At 40.5% G+C, this 21,313-nt stretch overlaps 1 protein-coding gene across 1 annotated transcript in view; it reads right to left on the bottom strand.

The window, feature by feature from the left end:
* Positions 1-15,554: 15,554 nt before the first annotated feature.
* The window catches only part of nectin1b (nectin cell adhesion molecule 1b), a 69,175-nt gene continuing 63,416 nt past the window's right edge, over positions 15,555-21,313 (bottom strand). The window contains exon 6 of the mRNA XM_037479805.2: positions 15,555-19,465. Within this exon, the coding sequence (XP_037335702.1) occupies positions 18,960-19,465 (506 nt within the window). The 3' untranslated portion in view covers positions 15,555-18,959. The remainder of the gene's footprint in view (positions 19,466-21,313) is intronic.

Raw genomic sequence — 21,313 nt, 5'->3', positions numbered from 1 at the left:
TTGAGACATTCAGATGGTAGAGTCTGAATTTGGCGTAAACAAAATGAGAACATGGATCCATCATGCCTTGTTACCACTGTGCAGGCTGGTGGTGAAATGGTGTGGGGGATGTTTTTTTGGCATACTTCAGGCCCCTTAGTGCCAATTGGGAATCGTTTAAATACAGTGTACTAAAATGGCCCCCACAGTCACCAGATCTCAACCCAATAGAGCATCTTTGGGATGTGGTGGAACAGGAGCTTCGTGCCCTGGATGTGCATGGCACAAATCTCCATCAACTGCAAGATGCTATCCTATCAATATGGGCCAATATTTCTAAAGAATGCATTCAGCACCTTGTTGAATCAATGCCACGTAGAATTAAGGCAGTTCTGAAGGCGAAAGGGGGTAAAACACAGTATTAGTATGGTGTTCCTAATAATCCTTTAGGTGAGTGTATATGTTAGAGAACCTTACAAGATGACCACTATGGAAAATAAATCCTTCATTACTCTAAAAACTTTGACAATGGAATTGAGTTCTACCTCCAACAAATTAAAGATGGATGAGTGTGGCCACTACATAACTTCTCCCTCTTCTAATCCAACACTCCGACTAACGTGCTCCCATTTTTAGTTTGGTATAAAAACGAATAAACCTGGCATGTCCGCTTATATTTAACTTCATACCGCTTATCAAATTAACTGTTTTCTGTCTCTGTATGTTTACGCACAGTGAATGAGCCAACACAGCTGCAACTGATTTATGCTAATTGGCAAGAAGCTAGTGCAAACTTCTCCAAAAGTAGTTTCATGTGATCGCTGCCTCACAAGTAAAGGAAATAGTGAGGTTGTGATCCCTGCATAGCTGCATTTCTTGGCGTCGGTGCAGAAAAGGAGAATAAATGGGACCAGAATACTGGTAAAAGCCATGGGGGGTAGAAACGTGTGGCTGACTTACACAAGCTTAATCAGTAAAGGAAGCCCAGCCGGGGAAGACCAACATTCCCTGATGACTCCACATCTATACAATACTGTAGTGTAGTATGTACATTTTGAAGAAGCAGTCCGTGGAAACTAGCATGGTGATAACATAACCTAATCTAATTCTCTTTTCTATAGAGGTACAGCCTAGTGGTCCTGGGGGGTGATGTGTTTTACTGCCTGAAATAGTCTGCTTCAATAAACATCTTCAACATAATCAACTCCTCTTCATTAGCTAGCCTAGAGTGCTTGGTGTGTGATACAGTGAATCAAAAATAGTGAGTTAAAATATAATAAATATGTTCCACAAATTCTACAATATTGACATACAATCTTAGCTAAACTATTACATTTTTTCTCTTCTTCCTATATAATTATGTTATTCGTGGAGCTTTATTGTATCTTAGCATGTTAGCCAAAAAAAAAATACTCTGCCCTGTCCTATGAGATTGTTTTTGGCGTATAGTGAGAAGTGTTTGCATAACCCCACTTGGCTAACAGTTTTCTCTACTATATATATTACTTTACAAATATTGCTTTAGATTTATTCCTACAGTATCTATTGCCTGGGAGACCTATTTTCTTAGATGATTGCCTCTCTCCCTTTCTCCCCCCTCTCCTTTTTGTCACTACATCTGCTTTCATTTTTCTCTGTGTGTATGACAAACAGTGAAAAAATTCCCAAACTGCGGTCGTCCTCAGCCAGCAGCCCCTCCTCCAGCTTTCTCTTGGCAGGATGGCTCGTGTCTCACATTTAATCATGAATGCTTTGCCAGGCAGCTGGGCCTGAGGGACATTCAGTGGGGGAACAGTAGAAACCTGATCCGGTGAGACGGGCAGCGAACAGTTAAACCTCTCCGCAAAGAACCTTCCGTAACAACACAGTCATGATAGTTTTAACGGAAAAACAACGGTGTCTGGTCGGTGGCACAAAAAAAAACAGGAAAGTAAGAAGAAAACACTGAACGTTTTTTTTTTAAAGGATCAGGAGCACTTTTCATGGCAAATTAATTTAACAGATGGAAAAGGGAAACGTCACCCTCTCTGCATTCTGTCCTCCCGTTCCCCCCACACAAACACTGCCAAGACATGTGTGATCTATTAAGCTGACCAAATTTAAATCTCCACCAGTGGCCAGCCCCACATCAATGTGTCCAACATTGTCATTCATGTCCTTCCTTCATAATTGCATCCTCAAAGTGAATGCTTTAAGGTAACAGATAATTGAGTGGCACATGAACCCAATCATCTCTGCAGATTCTCGCAAGGCCATTGGGAGTGATGAACTCTTTGTCTCACAAGTCAAAGGAGAACATTTCCCTTAATCTCACTCTGGATCCAAAGAGCACAGGGTATTATAATGGTGGGCACAAATCTATTTCTTTCTCGTCCATCAAGTGTTTTTCCCCAACTAAAGAAAAGCATTGAAGTCGTGTGTCTGAAAAAATGTTTTGAAGGTTCAATTTGATCCTTCATTGAAATCTTGGTAGCCGGTGAAGCAATTGAGAATCAAAATGTAGTCAATAGAGGTGACCCAACCAAGCGTTTGATTGTTAATTCCACATCAAAGCTCTTTTTTTAAGACTTAATATCACTGCAACATGATTTATATATATGATTTAATATTAAGGAAATCTTGCCCTTGGTGTTTCACTGCTTCTACTCTTTGTGCATAGGTAAGATAACAAGAAACAACTTGTCAATACGGGGGTGCGAGGGCAAGGAGGGAGGACTCAGACGCGGAGTAATGAAAAAATAAAAGGACTTTAATAGTCAAAAACTCGAAATCAAAATCACTCCAACCAAAAAAGGACCAGAAGGAGGCAAAAACAAAACAGACAAAAAACAGGGACCTGGACTTGGAAAACACAAACAGACTTCCTTGACACAGAACGTCGACATTTAATGACGCCACACAAGACAAGAGACTCACAAGGCTTAAATACACAAGGGAGGTGCAGGTGATTGGACACAGCTGGAAACGATCAGGCACGGCAGACAATCACAGGGGAAGACAGGACAAGGCAGGAAGTGAAGTTACCCAGGGACACAAGAGACATTGAACTACAAAATAAAACAAGACAAGACCCCAAACCGTGACACAACTGGCTGGAAACACTAATTTTTATCAGCCAATTGAATGGTTTTTATTAATGGTTATCTCAAACGTTCTAATAATTCACAGAGGCCAAACAACAGCAACCTTCTTTTAAAAATGAATGTTTAGCAAAACATGTATACATTTAGTTACACAAAATTATTTGTTTAAAATTAAAAAATAATTGTGGTTCTGGTTAATATGTGGTCACAGGTTTTTTAACAAAGGTATAGGATGCAAACAGCGTTGAATGTCTTGTGTATTACCCATTCAACACCATCAACTGTGACCCTCTGTGGACTTTCTTTAACCCCATCCTCTGACTTGCTCATGCCATAATTACTACTACCATTAGAGGCTGAAGATATGTCCTCAGATTCCTATTGATAATCAGCAATGTTTCTATTGGCAACATTCAAAGCGGGTGCTAGTGTTATATGTAACACATGAATAAAAGAAGTATTCATTTTCTTATTTAACCGATATTTCCGACAATGTTGAACTATATCCATAAATGTTGCAAAACCCAGCCGTCAAATATATGCAGGAATCCTATTGCTAAACCCTATACATGCTGTGTCTAGGTTTTAGAGAATCACTTAGTATCAATGTTTGATTATGTAGTGGAGTTATTTCTGCAGCACTTTACAGATTCCAAAGCAATGTATGATATAACATAATTTGACCTTCAAGAGAAACCTAAGACGTCTAATCCTGTTTCAGTAATGCGCTTTATTTTACTTAGTTGTTGCCGGTGAGCACTATGTAGCAACAAGCATTATAATATTTTAATAATATTCTTTAAATGCAGTACACCATGTGACCCAGACCAACTATTCCAATAAAGCATCCCCAGTGAAGCTAATTATTACTGCTGGATTCCAAAGTATGCCTGCCATAAGTCATTGGAGATGTTTGTAGAAAGCATTTCATAGTGTTGGAGTATTTCATTACCCACTTCCCCATCAAACAACTGACCAAACTGTTCCACAGCCCTGTGTGGCAGTCCTGTCTGTCTCCTTTTAGGCTGGCACAACATGTTTCTAGTTCTATTTTGTTTTCTTTTCTTTTTCTTTCCCAGAGCGACAATTGAAAGCTACACCGACATTTTTGAGAAAGACACAACCTGAAGCAAATTTGTTCAGTTTAACATTGAACCAGCTCAAACCAACAACTCTGCTGTCATTATTAGGGCCAAGTAATATTACGGTGAAACGAGAAAGCCCTGAGTCTCGAGAGCTCAAATAGAATTTCAATAAAATGAAGACCTGAGAAAGAAATAAGCATGTGGTTGATAACACAGATGCCTGAAAGGAAAATGCAAAGGAGCAAATGAATAGCTTCATGTGAGAAATATGATTAATTCACACAATGCAGCGTTCACCGCATATTCTGTAGAATGCTACTTTCAGTGTTTGTCACAGGAATCCCAAGGGACACATGCAGGTAAAACATCTCTTTAAAAGGCATACTCGCAAATAAAGACATTGTGTTACCACCATTACATCTTCAAAAATGACAATGAACCACACTTTTAAAGAAAAATTGTGAGTTGCACCAAAAACAGCTGCTCTAAGAATAAAGAAAAGGTAGAAGGTTAAGATGAGAGGAAAGTAATTCCCAGGTCATTCTCTGTATTTTGGATCCAGAATAAATGAGTAGAATAAGTTGCTGTTGCTGGGGGCATTTGCAAGTTTAAGAGACAAACATTCCTGTACCTAAAAAGGTAACATTCTGCTGGGTCCTGAAATACTGCGGAAAATGCCGAGGATTGCTGCAAAGCAAGCATTGACATGAATATGGCTTTGGAATCCTATCCTAGAGACTCGTCACAATAATCTTTCTCCTCAACCAAAAACCAGCATGAATTCTTCCCAAAGTCTTCATCAATAGAAATGCTGCACACAGTCAGACTTTTACCAGGATACTTGATTTGTTTCCAACTATGGCTCTCTAAACATAGCCTACACTTTGTTTATCCTTAGCCTCGGCACTGACAGTTTCAGCAAGTTAACATTCAAAGATTCAGATCCTTCCCCAGTTACTACGCACTATTTCAAACAAGAACTAATTCAAGATATCTCACCACGGACCCTCTCATCAGATGATCACATCAGAAATGTCGAATCCAAACCAACTCTCCATTTTGTCTCTTTTACGCCAGCCTGCTGATAGATCTTTCAATATTTTGGTTTTCAGGCTGCTGCATGGAAAAGATTGCTAGTTTTTAAACAATCTGCCTTGAATCAAACATATTCAAAAACCCGAAATGACAGCCTGGTTAAACAGCTGCAATCAAAAAGATTATTCTGTTGGGGTTTTTGAGAAGAGACAATAAAAAAAATTCTCGGGCTTCATCATAGTATTGGCTTTCTTTTCAGTAATTAGAAAATGCGTAATAATATGAGCTGCTCCTTTTGTTTTGTTGGAATGATTGTACCAGAACATGCTAAAGATAATAATGAGAAAATATCAATGTCATACAAATCCTGTCGGAGCTGGGCCACCGTCCGATTGGGGTCACATCGCCCTGACATATAAACTGGCAGCAAAATGATAATAGAGCACTGCCCCGCTTCTCTCTTTGTGGCTCTTTGACGTCAGACTATAATTTACCCTGAAAACTTTCAATACCTTTGTAGCATCTGCTTTTTGCAGCAAGAGATGAATTCAATGGAAAAAGGTCCTTCACTAACACAATAGATCACCTGATTGATGGCCATTCCTGAAGGAACTGCCAGAACAAAACAAGACCCTCTACTCCAATTCCCTTAGAGGCAATGAGTTTTGTCTGGTGTCAAAATGAACAAAAAGGTGAGAAGAGGCTGGTTCCTTCTGCACAGAAAATAAGATGGGCAACCGCACAAACGAAAAAGACATCTGCTGATGGATGAAAGGGCACTTGATTATGAGATACGCAAAATCACATCAAGCTCCTCGCCAATGAAATTGCTAAGGAACATTTGGTCGTCATCTGATGGGCACATCTGTTATGACATTATGACGTCAATCTTGACGTCATGCAGATTAACAACAGCATGATTAATGAGGATGGAAACAATATCCTGTGTATACAGCTGATATTTGTATACTGTAGTGTGTGCTTGTTTTTTCTTGCTTGTGGGGATAAAGTCATTTTATTGAACTGAAATGCGGCTGACGGGGGGGGGGGGGGGAAGAACTGGCCGGTAAGTAGTAGCGAAAAGTAGGCGCAATACGAGTCGATATGAAGAAAACGAGCCTCTCATCCGTCAGAAGGAGGAAACCGTTCACATTCTTGGTCATTACCTTACTTCTACTGAGATGAAAAAATATTGCTCACTAACAGCTTGCAGCTTACTGTTATTTTATACACTATATTGACCACGTTCTGGTTTTGTGGCAATACTCTTGGCCTTTTAGCAAGGCAGCCATCGTAATTGTCAGCTGTTGGTTTTGTGTGTTAGAAACAAAGAAGTCCCCGAAGTAAAGGTGGTAAGCGTCAAGTCATTCAGTACCAATGAAGGGATTATTTAGGAAACCATGAGGTGTGACCTCAACCCAGTTCGTGTCCCGCCTTGTACCATCAGTCAACAATGGTTTCTTTTGAACAGGACCGACGTGATAAAAAGTCCTTTTTGCGCGGTATTTGCTCGCTCGCAAAACTTAAATCGCTATTTTCTGTTTGATCGCTCGCTGTTTTGCTTTTTGACAGTAAGGGGGCGGACCCAGTTACCAAGCAAGTAAATATCTCTCAGAAGAAGGACTTTTTCTTGTGCGAGACGTAACGTTACCTATACTCGCTTGAGACCGACCTTTGCTCACGAATGTTCGATTTCTGCGGGCATGGACCTTATTTGCGCTTTTGGATTTTGACGTTGATTTGCCTTTAAACAAAAGTTTTGCATTGACCACAAACAAAATTGAGTAAAAACCCTATTTTAGCCCTCGGTGGTCAGTCATCAAAATGCTGCGGGCCACTATCAATTATCAGTAATTGATGTTTCTAGAGTGAAACCTGTGATGCATTTCTAACCTTAACTTCTTTTATTTTTGTTGCCCAAACTGAAATAGACCTTAACCATAGGGAAACCACGATTTGTCTGCAATGGTCAGATGGGTTGTTTTGAAGGATAAGAATGAAATAACTATAATATGTCAATATGGGAGAATTACTTGTTTTACCAAAGGTCAGCAAACAATCTTATCTTATATCTGGTCAATGTGAGAATTTCAGGAATTTTGAATTTCATATCTAAAGTAGATCCATTCTAAGCCTACCTCAAAATAAGCAATAAATACAACTGACACACATATACAAAGCACAAAGCAAAGTCAGCTCTGCTGATATGCGTTCTGTGACCAACCTCAGGTTTGGGTATTGAAACCTGCTGCTCAAGAAAGCCAATCCTCCTGACGTTTCTAATTGGCTGTGACTCGTCATGGCAACTAGCCACGAGACTGCAGGGGTATTAGTCCTGATTGGCTGTGTTGTGAGGATCAGTTAGTCTGTTTCCATTTTTGCATGGATCAGCCTTTCAAGGATGAAGTTGCAAATACGGCCGTAATATAATCAATGTCTGGCTCTGCTTATGCATTTGTAGCTGCTTAGGAGATTTATTTTTGTTAGCAGTAATGCTGAACCTTCAAACTCCAGAGATTGTGAGGTTAAATCCCTGAAGTCCACAGCTACAGATTCCCCGAGATGTGAAGCGGTGTAAGATGTAAGACTTTGGACTCAATTAAATATTCTCTGGTGACCTCTGGTGCCCAAAGATAATTGAGTGGTTAAGTCAGCCTCCGCTGCAGATACCTGCGCGTGTCCCTCCTGGCGTATAATCAGATTCCACTCAACTGAATCCACATCTCTGTGCGCCTGTTTCTTTTCAAACTGCAAGGGGAAAAATGCATCTGTTTTAAAAGGAATCTACTTTTTCAAAGACGAATATCATTTAAATTTTAATGGTTACCGCAAAAAATTTTTGTCCAATGGTAATGGTAATTTCCCCATGTTGAATATTTTTCCTTCATGTGCAATTTTATTTGGCCGGTGGGATCAATTCTTTGGCATCTTAGTTTTCAGAGATTTTTCCATGAATAGGCCCAATCAGACAGGCGCATTTTGAATGTACACTATTACGGTATGAGATAATATACAACACTCTAACTCTTTTTGTTTGAGGTTGAGGATGGTCTTGCCGCTGTAGTGACTGGCCAGCACATCTTCATCCTGGTGGGTCTGCTGATGAGGATTAATTCTGACAAAGGGTCATTGGATCTGCTTCATGACAGGACTGTATGTGCTGATGGGATGCCTCCTCTGGCACTGTTAGTCTAAATGTAGAATGGCACTGACGCTGATGTACTCTAATAAAGCTGTGAGACTCACTAGGACTCACTCAGGAAAGAGAGTGTGGGAGTGGGAGACAGCGGATTCTTGATTTAACCTATTTGTCCCATTTGTTAGGCACTGGACCTTGTGAATGCGTACGGGATAGCTCTCCTTTAGGGATTCTTCAGGCATTCATTTCATGGCAAGCTTAAAGAAATAATTCACCCATAAAATAATAGTTTGCATATCAATAATGTACTCTATGTTACCTCCAATATAGAAAGAAAAGTTTGTCTCGCAGAACAGTGAATCCAAAAATGGAGAAAATTCTTGATAAGTTGAATTGGATGTACTCACGCTAACTTGTTCAAGTCAAATAGAAGCTTTCACTTCATCAAGACTTGTCTGTGTTTTGGTTTTCTGCTTACTGTGGAATTGAAGGTAGCACTCAGTAATTAATGTAAAAAAGTTCATTTTGGGGGGTTAAGTATTTCTCTAGAAGCTGTGAGTGGGCGATGGTGGCGCATGGAGTAGTGTGATGCGCTGGGAGCTGCAGAGTTGGTGGTTTGACTCCTGGCTGCCCCATGACCATGTCGAAGTGTGTCCTGAGCAAGACACTCAACTCCTAATTGCTCCCCAGGCAAAATGTAAGACATGGGTTATAATGCAATGGAAGTTGCTTTGGATAAAAGCGTCAGCTAAATGACATGTATTGTAATAAGTCAGGAATCTTTTAATTTTAACTGACATAAATACTTTGAGATTTGACTATCCCTTCTGATGTATTGTTTTTGTTCTGCCAGTTGGAGCTAAAGATTTATGTTAGGACACTAAGATATGGGTTTAGAGTGCTGTAACTGTATTTCTTTTGAAACATGTCGGAAGAGATGACACAGATTGGTCCTTCTGTTAAAAGAATAATTATGTGGTTTTGTTAATTTCATAAATATCCAAGTACAAAAACACAACTTGTGTTCTGTCTGTACCTGGATATTATTGCAACGATGCAGGTGATGTATTAAGGGCTTATATGCAATAGCATGAAAACATTCAGAAGGTTAATTTATGTCCTCGAAAGCTCTCTCTTTGGTTCCCGCAGCCATTCCTTGTTTCTGTGTAACTGTCAACCACAATTTATTTCATCACCCAGCTCCCTCTGGAATGAATGTTTAAAGAGATTTTAATTTCAGCAAATGGCAAGACAGGATTATGCCATCAATAAACAAATCTCACGTGCAATGTAGCACCAAGCATGCAAAAGATCATACCACAGATTCCTTCACACATGTCCTCTGTGCCATCAAAAATGTGCAGTAATATTATAATTCACAAAATACAGTTTTCTAAGGTCAGAGTGCAGAAAAAACATCGAACAACAAAGGGTTGAAGGGTATGCACACTAACTCCATCTTTGCACGTCTTAAACCCCCACACACACACAACTCATTTGACGCTGGGTAAATGGTCACAGGGACAGAGTATTCCCAGCAGGACTTTGTAGATGAGGGTTGTCAGCACTTTTCTCACCAGTGGGTTTAGGCCTTTCGTTCTGCTCTGGGATGGCTGAGTTTAATTGGAGAACGCTAATGCACAGCTGGATAGCAGAGCGGCTCATGCCATGACTGCCTCTGAAAATGGGAGGGCGTGAAAGCCCGGCTAGTGTGTGTTTGTGTCTTGAGCAACCACTGCAGGCGTCCCTCAAGATGCCAAAAAAATTATTCATGGGATCCGAGCAGTTTGTTTATGAGCCGTCTCATTTACAAAATAATAGGCAATAATAATTTCAGCAGATTGATCCTGGGTTAATCCATAATAATCGCCAATTCATTATAATTTCAAATGTTCTGGAAATAGAATTGGCTTGTTCTGTCTGTCGGTGGGGTATAAACTGCATGCCCAATCAATCTGGTTGTATTTGAAACATGTTTGTTTCTTTTTCAAACAAAGGCAGAACTGCAGTGAACAATGTCGAAGACAATTCTGCACAATGGAAAACAAATTGTAAAACATGTAACAGCTTCACTGCAGGATTGTTTCAATGCAGAAGGAGGCTTCAGAATATTTCAATTGTTATAAATGATGGTGCGGCTAAAAAAGTTGATATATAACAAACAATCTTTAACGTTACAAGCAAACGCCTTTCAGGTTTTAGTGCATCAATGGAATCTTGTTAGTCTTAGATGTGTCCTTTAAGAGTGTTTTCATTATTATATGGACTTTATGAAGTGCTTAGTTCCAACAGACAGTAGAAAAACGCTGTTATTTGATGTCAGTTGACTCTTTAAATGCATTTAATATTTCTATAATCGGAGGAACGTTTTGAAATACAAAGATGTTGTGTTTGTCACGGATACTGTTTGGTAAGAACTTTTTCCATCCTTAAGGATTGGTGATGAAAGGGCAACTTTCATTGGAAAAACATGTATTTCACATCCCTCCTGAAAAAACCCACAGGATCTTTGTTTTCTTCCAAATAAAATAAACAGAGTAGTTGAGTGGAGGTGGAGCTGTGTATGGTGTTGAAAACAACAGTTTGTTTCAGGTTTGTACCGGGTCAGTCCTTTTGACAATGATGTTGGTTACTGGATGTGCAACCCAAAGAGAAAGAGAGTATTCAAAAGTAAAAGTTAATCCCCACTGGATATTTATTCAAACATTACAGATATTTTTTGTTAAATAGCGTTTGATTCAGTTTTTGTTTTAGGTGTGCAGTGGTTTGAAAGCTTCCTGCACTTCTACTTCAAGCTCAAAAGGTTGGGGCACCACTGTGGAGACCGCAGAGGTTAAATACCCCTGGGACCTGGATTCATTCCCAGTATAGGTGTATGATTAGGCTATGAACAATTCAAATGTTTCCACATTCTGCCTTTACAGAGAGACTGTTGATATCGTGCTGTACCAGGGGTGCACACACTTTGCTCGGCTCGCGACCTACTTTTCAATCAACCAAGTCGTGGCGAATGTTTTCAAACGCAATTAACCATCTCTCTATACTTGAAGTGGCCAGAGTTGTAGACGAGTGAGGGGGAGAGATCGAACACCCCAAAGACATTTAGTTTCTCCACACATGGAGTGAAGGAGAAACAGGTAGGGTGGAGATAACTGTTTTCTGTAGAGGGTACAAACAGGCCGGCTTGTGAGCCAAGCGCCAAAAGGTTGAGGGATTATTATATATCATATTATATTAGGTTGAAATGGACTGGTTATGCTGTTTGGCCGGAGGTGATGCAGCCCCGGTGCGTTTTACATTGAATAAGCACATGCCAGATTAAAAAAATATATATTTGCCCAATTGTTATTCAGAAACCTGTCATATGGTAACTTAGGAGGCAATTTGACCTTGTGTGCTATGATGAATTTGGTATGCAGTTAACACACCAGTCATAATTTCTTTAATGAAAACTCTTGGAATGAGCTCCTGGCGTTCTTCCCCACTGTTTTAGCAGTAGAAAATAGTGAGTAAAAGAGATAAGCTTTAAAAGGGGCCCATATTTTTAATCAGGTGCTGTGCCGTAAATGTAATTTATGCTGATGAGAAGAGTCTTTAAAAAGTAACTGATGAATATCTATACAAACTATGAACAAACTTTAATATTAGAAGGGATTTTGGGTATGTTGCTTTAGAGGCCATGATTAGATTGTGAATTGTGATCATGCTTGGATCTTGGACATGACATTACTGAACAAGGGCTCAGTTCAGAGTGTATGAACTTCCATACGAATCATGCTCTCCTTTGAATATACTGGATGAGCAACTATAGAGAACTGAGGGGCATCAGAGGCACTTATATCCTCCACAAGGCTTATACAGGGTAAGCAAAAAAGAAAGAGGAAAGTGCCAGAAACTGATAGTATGTGAATCATTTTATTCATTTTTCACATATTCATTCGAGATGTCTATTTGCTCAGGTGTGCATAGCTGTATCCACAGTAAAGCTCACACACATGCATTCATAAAAGGTCTAAATGGATGGGGAATAACTAATCAGCTCTTAACACTCAGCCAGGTGTCAGTCTCAATGATCAACAACACTGGTGATCTCTTAATTTGCAATGGTGTTTGTTCCACTGTGAACCTGCAACTTAACTGTGCTTAACAGATAATGGAGCGCTTTATTGAACGTGAGATTTCACCCTGATTGTCCTTCTTTCATCCCACTGGTTTGTTCATGGCAGACATATTCCTGCCACTTGTTGACTTGTTAAAGCGTGAGTTCAATTAGGGACACTACGTTAATGCTTCCTTTAATCACAATTCTCTCACTCTCCTCTCTCTCTCAAACGCCACTCCGGCTACTGGTTCTTTGCGTTTCATTTTTTTTGTTAACCCCAGCAGATTTTGCCACGATTCCACAATCATGTTGCTGCTGTCAAACTTTAAATCTGTTCTCCTCTCTGCTGCTGTCAGCATCATTTTAAAAAGCGCGATGAAGGAGGAAAGGGCCCTTGCAAGTAATACGCATATTCCATTCTTAACTACACTTAAGTTAAAAAAGAAACCTTTTTTTAGAATATTAAATTTGCCACCTTAAAAAAAATCCCATTACTTTTACATTTGTTACTGTTTACTGTTGCAATCATATTATCATACATTTATATAAAATTAATAGTTTTTTGCATATTGATGTTGTACAATGTCTCTTTTTGATAATGCGACCAAAACCATATTGTACCCAATGGCTGCAGTTGTTCAGCCGCCAAATCTGTCGAGACCAAGGAGAAAGTAGCTGAGAAATAAAGCAAACCCAGAATTAAAAAAAATATAGTCCCTCATAGGGTCACTTAAAGGTTGACTATTTGAATGATAACAAGGCTCAAGGTTTTGGATAATATAGAGAGCAAAGGTTTGAGTGACAGGTGAAGACTGTACCAGGTTAATAGCTGCTAGTTGTCTACTGCAGAACCGAACCCTGTTGAGTCTCCTTAGCTGCATTTTTCAAATGTACTTCCGTTTTCACACAGGCTATATGGGGTTGCAATGGGGCCTTGTTACCAAGGACTATTCATAATTACCCTCTTGTGCGTACGGCAATAAAAATATGTCTTGAAGTCTCTCCTTATTTTAATTGGCAACCTTTAGAAATCTTCATGATGGGTTATTTCAGCTGTTTCCAAGCTTTGGAGTACCTACCATGCCCCTGTGAAGTGTTAAAATCCCAACCATTAGGGGTTTGAGCGTCAAGTAAGGACATCATTTACAGTAACACTTTTTTATTATGGACAACCTCATGTGACCTAAAATTGGTAGACATTGAAAACAGATAATAACCAGAGCCAAGTAAACATATGTTTAGAAGCTATGAACATCTATTTATCTCCCTAAAAGGTTTAGAAGAAATAACTATAAATCCACCAAATGTATATCTTAAAATGAAACACTCGAAGGAATCAGATATATTTCCCCTCTCCCATATCAATACATGGAACCGTTTACACAGCAACAACCTAGTGCAGCTTCACCGCCTCACCGATCAATGAGTAAAACCAATCTCGTGCATCCACCCCAATGATTGCTCATGCAGATACAGTGTGGTCATTGACCATTTAATCACTGTAGTTTAACGACTCATGGTATTGGCCGTCTGTGTGCTTTCTTGAAGCCTTTTCGGAGTGATACATTATTCCAGTTTGGATATTCGGAATCTGGAAATTCGTAAATTTGAGGCAACTCAAGTTACCATATCATACCATACCATACCTTCAGCGAGTTTGTTGAGCAGTATGACCTGTAAAACTGAGTGCCAGAAGAAAATAATAATTGAACAGAAATTTGAGTCAGAAACTCATCAACTAATGGGGCTGCATTGTAACTATTGTAGCTTGAAATACAATGCTTGTAAAAACATAATGATCGACATGAAATCTTTTTTAATGGTCATATCCATTAAAAATGGTCTCTCAGTCTTCAATGCTGTGTAACTATAATTTATATTCTCAGATTCTCGGTTGCGTTGAATGGATTGAAATCACATACAAAGTGCTTTTACAACGTTGCTTTTGAATTTACGACTTTATGAGAGACATTCAGTTTTAAAAAATAAAATCCACATTCCATCCTAAGAGTACTTCGATAGAGGAGATGTTGTAGAATTCCACTCGCGGGTCATTTGGGATGGGAAAAAACTGATGGCCATGCATGTTAAAAGCCTATGTGCCATCAAAGCCCTATGGGCTACAAAGGGCTCTTTTAGCAAATGGATGGCAGCAGCTGCAAACTCTGGGCTGTTCTTAATGTGCACAGTGCAGATGTCTGCACTCGAGTCCCACAGTCTGAGACGGATCTGTCTGGCTCTACACTGGGCTGCTCTCATCATATCACTGTAGCTTCATTAAGCCCTGGGCTCAATACCAACATCTGCCCGACAGTTTTCACTTTCCGATTAAAACGGAAAAAAAACACACACTCAAAAGCCCAGTAATAACCACTGAAGACATGTGTTGTTTACGGTGAGTGTGTCCCTTTATTTATATTTTGTTTGCCTCGTGTAAAATGATTCGATCAGTTTATGACACTCAGTCTTTTCTCACTACTGGAAGCTGCTTTGGCAACAGGTTGAATCAATGAAGGGTGATACCATCCACACTTTTGTGGAACGTAGAAGACATTTCCTCACCATTTTTGATCGTGTTGACTGCATTTTTGTCATCAGATTGTTAACGTGCTCAGGCAGAAACGTTTGAGCAAACAATGCAGGGGAACGTAAGAAATATTGATTCTTGTTGATTCTTAAAATTGCAACCATGCCAAGTAAGAGACATGGGACTCGTGTAAGTAGAAAGTCACGTGAAGTCATTTGTGGGGTGGGACTCTTGTCACTCGATTGTCACGTGAGCCGTTGGCTTGTCAGTCTTGTTAAATACAACCACGCGCGTTTCATTGATTCATTGTTGTTGTTTGGTCCCTTAACCTGTGTGGGAAAAAGTACAAACTGTCAAGCCATCTTTGAAAAATCCAAAACGGTCACTAAAGGGGTACCTAGCGCGTCAAAGTTTGAAACGGTGTCTGACAAGATGCCAGCAAGAACATGTTGTCACAGGAAGTGGTGAGGCTGAAAAATTAAGACAGAGTAAGTCCCGTCATGAGGCAGCTGGTAAACATTACCGATCAGAGGTATTGGGAAAGAGCTGCAACTAACAAGATCAATGCACAGCGAGAAGAAATGCGTTGCAGACGTGAACCAAATATTGTTGACTATTGAACTTATTTAATGCTTAAAACAAATACAAGTTACTTCACTGGGTCATCACAATTAAACAGGAGATTTTTTTTTTATATATATATTTGTAACACCCTCAGAAATATACATTCACATGGCAGCATACAGACAATTTCTCTCTTTTAGATTTTCTCTCAATAACATTAAATGGACATACTGTATACGTCACCCCTTTTGTATGACAGCAAAGCCGCTAGTGGCATATCAAAAACGTACTGGAGGAACATTTCTAGGTGGGACTTTGGAAATAAGCTATCGGCTTCTTCTATCCATCATCGAGTCTCTAGGTTTGCAGTCCAAATAGGTATATTTTACATAAACAGGGTCCCTACGCAGTTGTCCCTAAATAAATCCCAACTTTTATCTCAACCCTATGTACACTATTTACAGTGGAATGTTGAACATAGTGGATACAAAACGTAGATTAGGATGGAATGGAGTTACAGTCAATATTACAAAATAGGGAACTCATAACACCCCGACAACATGAAGACAATGTTCACATCCACTAGTATACAGAACGTCAACCTTGATCTGAAAGGTTTGAATTCCTCCAACACGTCTTACAAGCAAGTGTGCCAGTGGTTTCCTAATGGATGCAGGACAAGTGGACAATGAAACCTTTATACTTGTGCTTTTCAAAGGGGGTCAAGTTGAGCTTTCCTTTGGGCCACTTTAAAAAAATATTTTAATTAAATTACCTTTCATTCCATTATTTTTCAATTGTTGTGCTTAGAAAGGTCAGCGATGTGCAAGAAAGTGTCACAGATTTCATCTCTTTAGGACTTTAACTGGCGAGTTTGGGGGGTTTGGAGGGACTGTGTCACCATTAAGCCATCATTAAACTTTAAAATGGTAATAAAATAAGCTTTTAAGAGATTTTTCAATTCAAAGATCAAGTACAAACACCTTGTTAGCATTGTGCTGGAGCCACAATATACTAAGTACAACTCGTTGCAAATAAGGAACCAATTTTGTAGCTGCGTCATATGTCAATATTACTCAATGACGTCATTCTACGGCATGGATAACTTGGTGGAGCAGCCACTGTTGCTACTCCTGACTTAGATAGGCACTGAATGCAAGAAGAAAATATGAAATTGTTTGATTGTTTTAACATGCAAACTACATAGGAATTAGAAAGTTACAGCAAATCAGATAACCAAGAAGTGAATAATAAACTTAAAGGCAATGAAATTGTGATTTAAAAAAAAATGATTTTGCAACTATGGTAACTATGTTGCTTTTTAAAATCTCCTGTCTGTTGTCAAACTGTCAATACACTGAATACAAAAAAAAATATGGCAGTACAAAATTAAATGAAAATCAGCAGACTCATTTTGATCAGAACGGGATATTGTCCACTTATAAGATGTCAATTTGTTTTGAAAGTACAATTTAAATTGAGGCATGTGATTAACATGCTCATTTCAAAAAGATACAGTAGACAAACACAGATTTTAAGACATTTAAATCTCAAGTTGATGGAGAGATCTGCTGAAAGAGAAATGTAATTTTTTCCTTTTTACATATATATATATATATATATATCTATATATATATCGTTTTTTTTCTACTTATCCATGAACTCATACCGCAGTCAGAGTCATTTTAGAGTTGCAAATGAAAACAAACGCACTGGAATTGATACAGAAAAATAAAAAGCATGCATAAAATAATGCATAAGCTTGATATAGAACATCCAGGACATTACTCAATTGCTTCTGTTTTATCTGATGTTTCACATTTAATTTGTCCCTTTTTTGTGCTTGAAGCAAATGCTTTTTGGTGAATATTGTGTAATGGACATTTCTGACTTCTGACAGACCTTAAATTCAGATGAATGAAATGAATTAATAACAGATGGACAAACTAATCACAGCAGCAGGTGACTTTTGTACTCCAGCCACCTTCATGTACGTAATTCCCTTTACATGTTCAAATATTTCTTCCATAGACAAAAGCATCTGTCGACATTTCCCTCACATCCGTGTCGTTAAGATCCATGGACGACTCCTCATAGAAAGGCTCTTTGTGTAAGCGTGGAGGGGTGTGGTGGGTAAAGGTGTGTGTGTGTGTGTGTGTATTAACAAGTTCTCCAGCACAGTCACACAATTATAAGGAGAGATAAAAGTCATTATTGGGAAACTCCAGACACTTTTCTGCGACATCCATTTGATAAAAGGAGGGTCAGAACCAAACATTATTATGATATTTCAGCACAGAAAGCAATGGACATTTCATTATAGTGGTAGAGCATGTGAGCAAAGGTCAATCTGTTCAAGTCAAATGAAAATCATGACATTTCAGAGCGTTATTGAAGGATTTTGGAGAAACAGACTCACCAAAACTTGATGCTGTGATGCACTAGGGAAAGAAAGTAGAAACTGGTGCAGCCCATCTCTTCCCCTGTTATTCTGATTCACTGATTTGGAAACTGGTTCAACTTAATTGAAATTTGGGGAGAGTGTGAAAACACTCAGTTGTCCGACTTGTTCTTAGGAAGAAAATAAAACGAGGGAGGGAGATCAAGAAGGACTAAGCGTGTTTTGGGAAACTTCGATAAGACATCTGCTTGTAATGCAGTGAAGATACAAAAACTCTTTTCATTGACTTTAACCCCAGTGAGAAACAGGAGAAATGGTACAGGTGCTGTGGGGCTTTTTTTCTTTTTCTCTGAAACATCTGACCACAAAATTACAAACACTTACAACTCCACCTGTAATCATGTCAAACATTTAACTCTCAATTCTCTGGTCACTTAAAAATAATACAAAAAGATATTATAAAAATAACAAAAACAGCAATGGTAAAAAAAAAAAAGATCGCAAATCCAGTGTAGGACCTTCACAAGTGTGCTCGGAAAAAACCTCAACCTGTAGTCTCTTTTTACACATTTAATACATTTATGAGGAAATACACAAAATGAATATTACACCGGTACTGATGGACCTCAGTCACCTAGCTGGACTCAGGCGTCCACTTACATACCTTGGTTCGTACTCTTTGCCCATTCACCTTATGGAACTGATACCAATGCTGTCATGTTGAGGAGCTCAAGTCACTAGCACTAGACGCTCGAATTTTTCTAATTGAGATTAGTTGGATGATGTTGTAGTTGTGGGGGTGGAGTTGGGCAGGGGGGCGCGGTGCCTGGGGGGGAGGGTGGTGGTAGGTGGGTACCTAGCTAGACCATAAGGGACTGTGGAAGGTGCAGTTTGACAAATGGGAGGGCGAGAAATAATGATGGAGGTGAACAGTGCAGTGGAATGCAGGTGGGGGGGGGGGGGTTGTGGTGGTGGTGGGGGGGGGGGGGGGGGGGGGGGGTGGGGAGGGGGGTGAGGAGGGTTTGGTTTGGTTGCTGCATGCCACTACACGTACCACTCCTTCTTAGAAATGACAGAGCCGTCGGTCTGAGAGATCATGTCGTCGGCTATCTCGGGTTCAGGGTCGTACTGGAAACCCAGAGTCCGCTCGCCATAATCTCGGCTCTCCGCCTCGTCCACGGTGAAATAGGGCCTCTTCAGGTCCTCTTGCTCTCCGTCAAAATTGCGCTCGCTCGCCTCGAACCCCCCGGGACCGCCGATCTGGGTGGGCTTCTTCTCGTCGTCCGAGTCGTCAGGGTACTGGAGGTTCTTGGGGATGGGCGGGTGGGCGGGCAGGCCGCCGGCCTTGCTATACCCGTTACCGAACACGTGTTTCTTGGTGCTGTAGTCCCCCTTGAAGGTGCGCTGGCGGCGGCGCAGGAATACGAAGAGCAGTATGGCCGCCACGCCTAACAGGGCCACTCCCCCCACTGCGCCGCCGATGGCGGCACCTGCATTGTGCGGCTCCGGCTGGGTCTCATAGCCAGGGGTGTGCGGGTTGTTAGGGAATTCTGGGTAGGAAAAGACAGATGGAAGGGAGTGTGTCAGTGCTCTGTGGGGAGGAGGTGCATTTGTGCAGGTTTTTTTTTTTTTTTAGGAGAGATGAAGTAAGGGAGACAAGGACGGAAAAGCAAAGGGAAAAGGAAGGAACCCCGGCCCCACGCCAACCCCAGAGGACCCCTCACAGTGCGCGGCAAGGCTCCACTCATTAACAGTCGCATGCAGTTTCAGACATTGTACGACACAACACCATCGAAGAGTAAAACAATTGGATAGAGAGTAAAAGTGAAGGATGTCAGTGTGTATTAGCCATCATTTCTTCTTTATTTGAAACGCAGAAAAAAACGGGACAGTTAAATCAAAAGAGCTATGAAATAATTAATTAATGATCGTGGCCTTGCAGTTAACATTTTCAAGCCTTTAGGGGTTTCACACAAGATCAAAGTAAGCACATGATGACATTCTGTAGTACAGTCCATCATTAAGGTGACATGTAACCGACTTCATCATCGGTGTAGCGGTAATGAAATGAAAGAGCACTGCCAGAGATGATTAAACAGCAGCCGAGCATACACATCATCATGCATCAAGGGAGCAGATAAGCACGAAGCTCCTCCATTCAGCCAGCAGAGAACACAGCGGAGAGGGGGAAAAAAAACACTCAGTGAAGAAAGAAAGTATCAGATGAGTGAAAAGGTGTGCTCTAATCTAGAGCGACAAGGACTAACAGCCCACTGGAGACAAACAATATCAAAGAATTGAGAAGCTACACTTGTGCCTTGTTTTAAAATTGTGAACCGCCACAATGCCAATGCTCACGTCCATTGCACCATTTTTTTGAAAGAGCACACAGCCCCCCGCGGGGCGGCCATGGCGCATCCATGAGCACGGCTGTTGCTTGCGGAGTGTCGGAAACCATGTCTCCTACACACACCCCACTTTATAAAGAAGCAGCGAAAATGTGCAAAAGCTCCTTGAAGCGAAGAGACGGAAAGAGACGTCTACTGTGAAACGCGATCAAAAGGCCCGAGGAGCGCAGGTAGCGCTCGTCTAAACCCGCAGAGCCGAGCCACGTTCAACTTCAATGGCGCAACGCTGAATCCCCCACAGAGAGGCGGTGGTGTCGGTGGGCAGAGTCGGGTGGGTAGATGTTAGAACCATCTATTTTCTTAAACAAATGGTGTGGGAGATAATACTGAAAGCAGGAGAGCGAAGCGGTCTTGAAGTGTGTTCACACGTGGCGAACCGCACACCCAAAAAGTCGCGAAGAGTCTGACGAAGCACAGAAAAAGATTTCCTGCCGTTGATATTATTAATGCCTACCGCCGTACGGAGTTATTATCATCATAATATGACACACCAGGATCCATGGAGCGCGGATCCGAACGCTGCTCATTAGCAGGCTTCTCAGAGAGAATATCAGACAGGATCTGAGCAAATCAGTTCGATTCATTGAACTATAACATCTTAAATGCAACGTATTATACACCGTTTATACTACACCATTATGTTAATTAGATATTAAATTAGCGTTAATTCAATTAAGACCAATCACAATCAAGCCTGTTTCTCTTTGCAAATTATCACACAATATATGATTGCTACAAAGTTGAATCCAAAACAATACCATGTGATTAGAACTGTGGTTTCCTTTCTTTGTTTGTGAAGAAAGAGTAAATCTCTCCATACCTCTGGCAGAAAAAGAAGGTATCAGGCTCGGCAGAGGAGCCGCGGATGCCTTCCCCTTCCCCTTAATTACAATGGCCCCCTATCAGTCCAAAGCAGCGACCTCCAAAACGCAGTCCGCTCTTCCTCGCCGCCCGCCCATCCCAGTGCCCGGGCAGCAAAGCTCTCCATTT

This window comes from Pungitius pungitius, chromosome 3 (assembly GCF_949316345.1).
Source record: "Pungitius pungitius chromosome 3, fPunPun2.1, whole genome shotgun sequence".
Lineage (NCBI taxonomy): Eukaryota > Metazoa > Chordata > Actinopteri > Perciformes > Gasterosteidae > Pungitius > Pungitius pungitius.
Note: the sequence above shows the minus strand (reverse complement) of the source record. Positions and strands in the feature narration are given on the sequence as shown.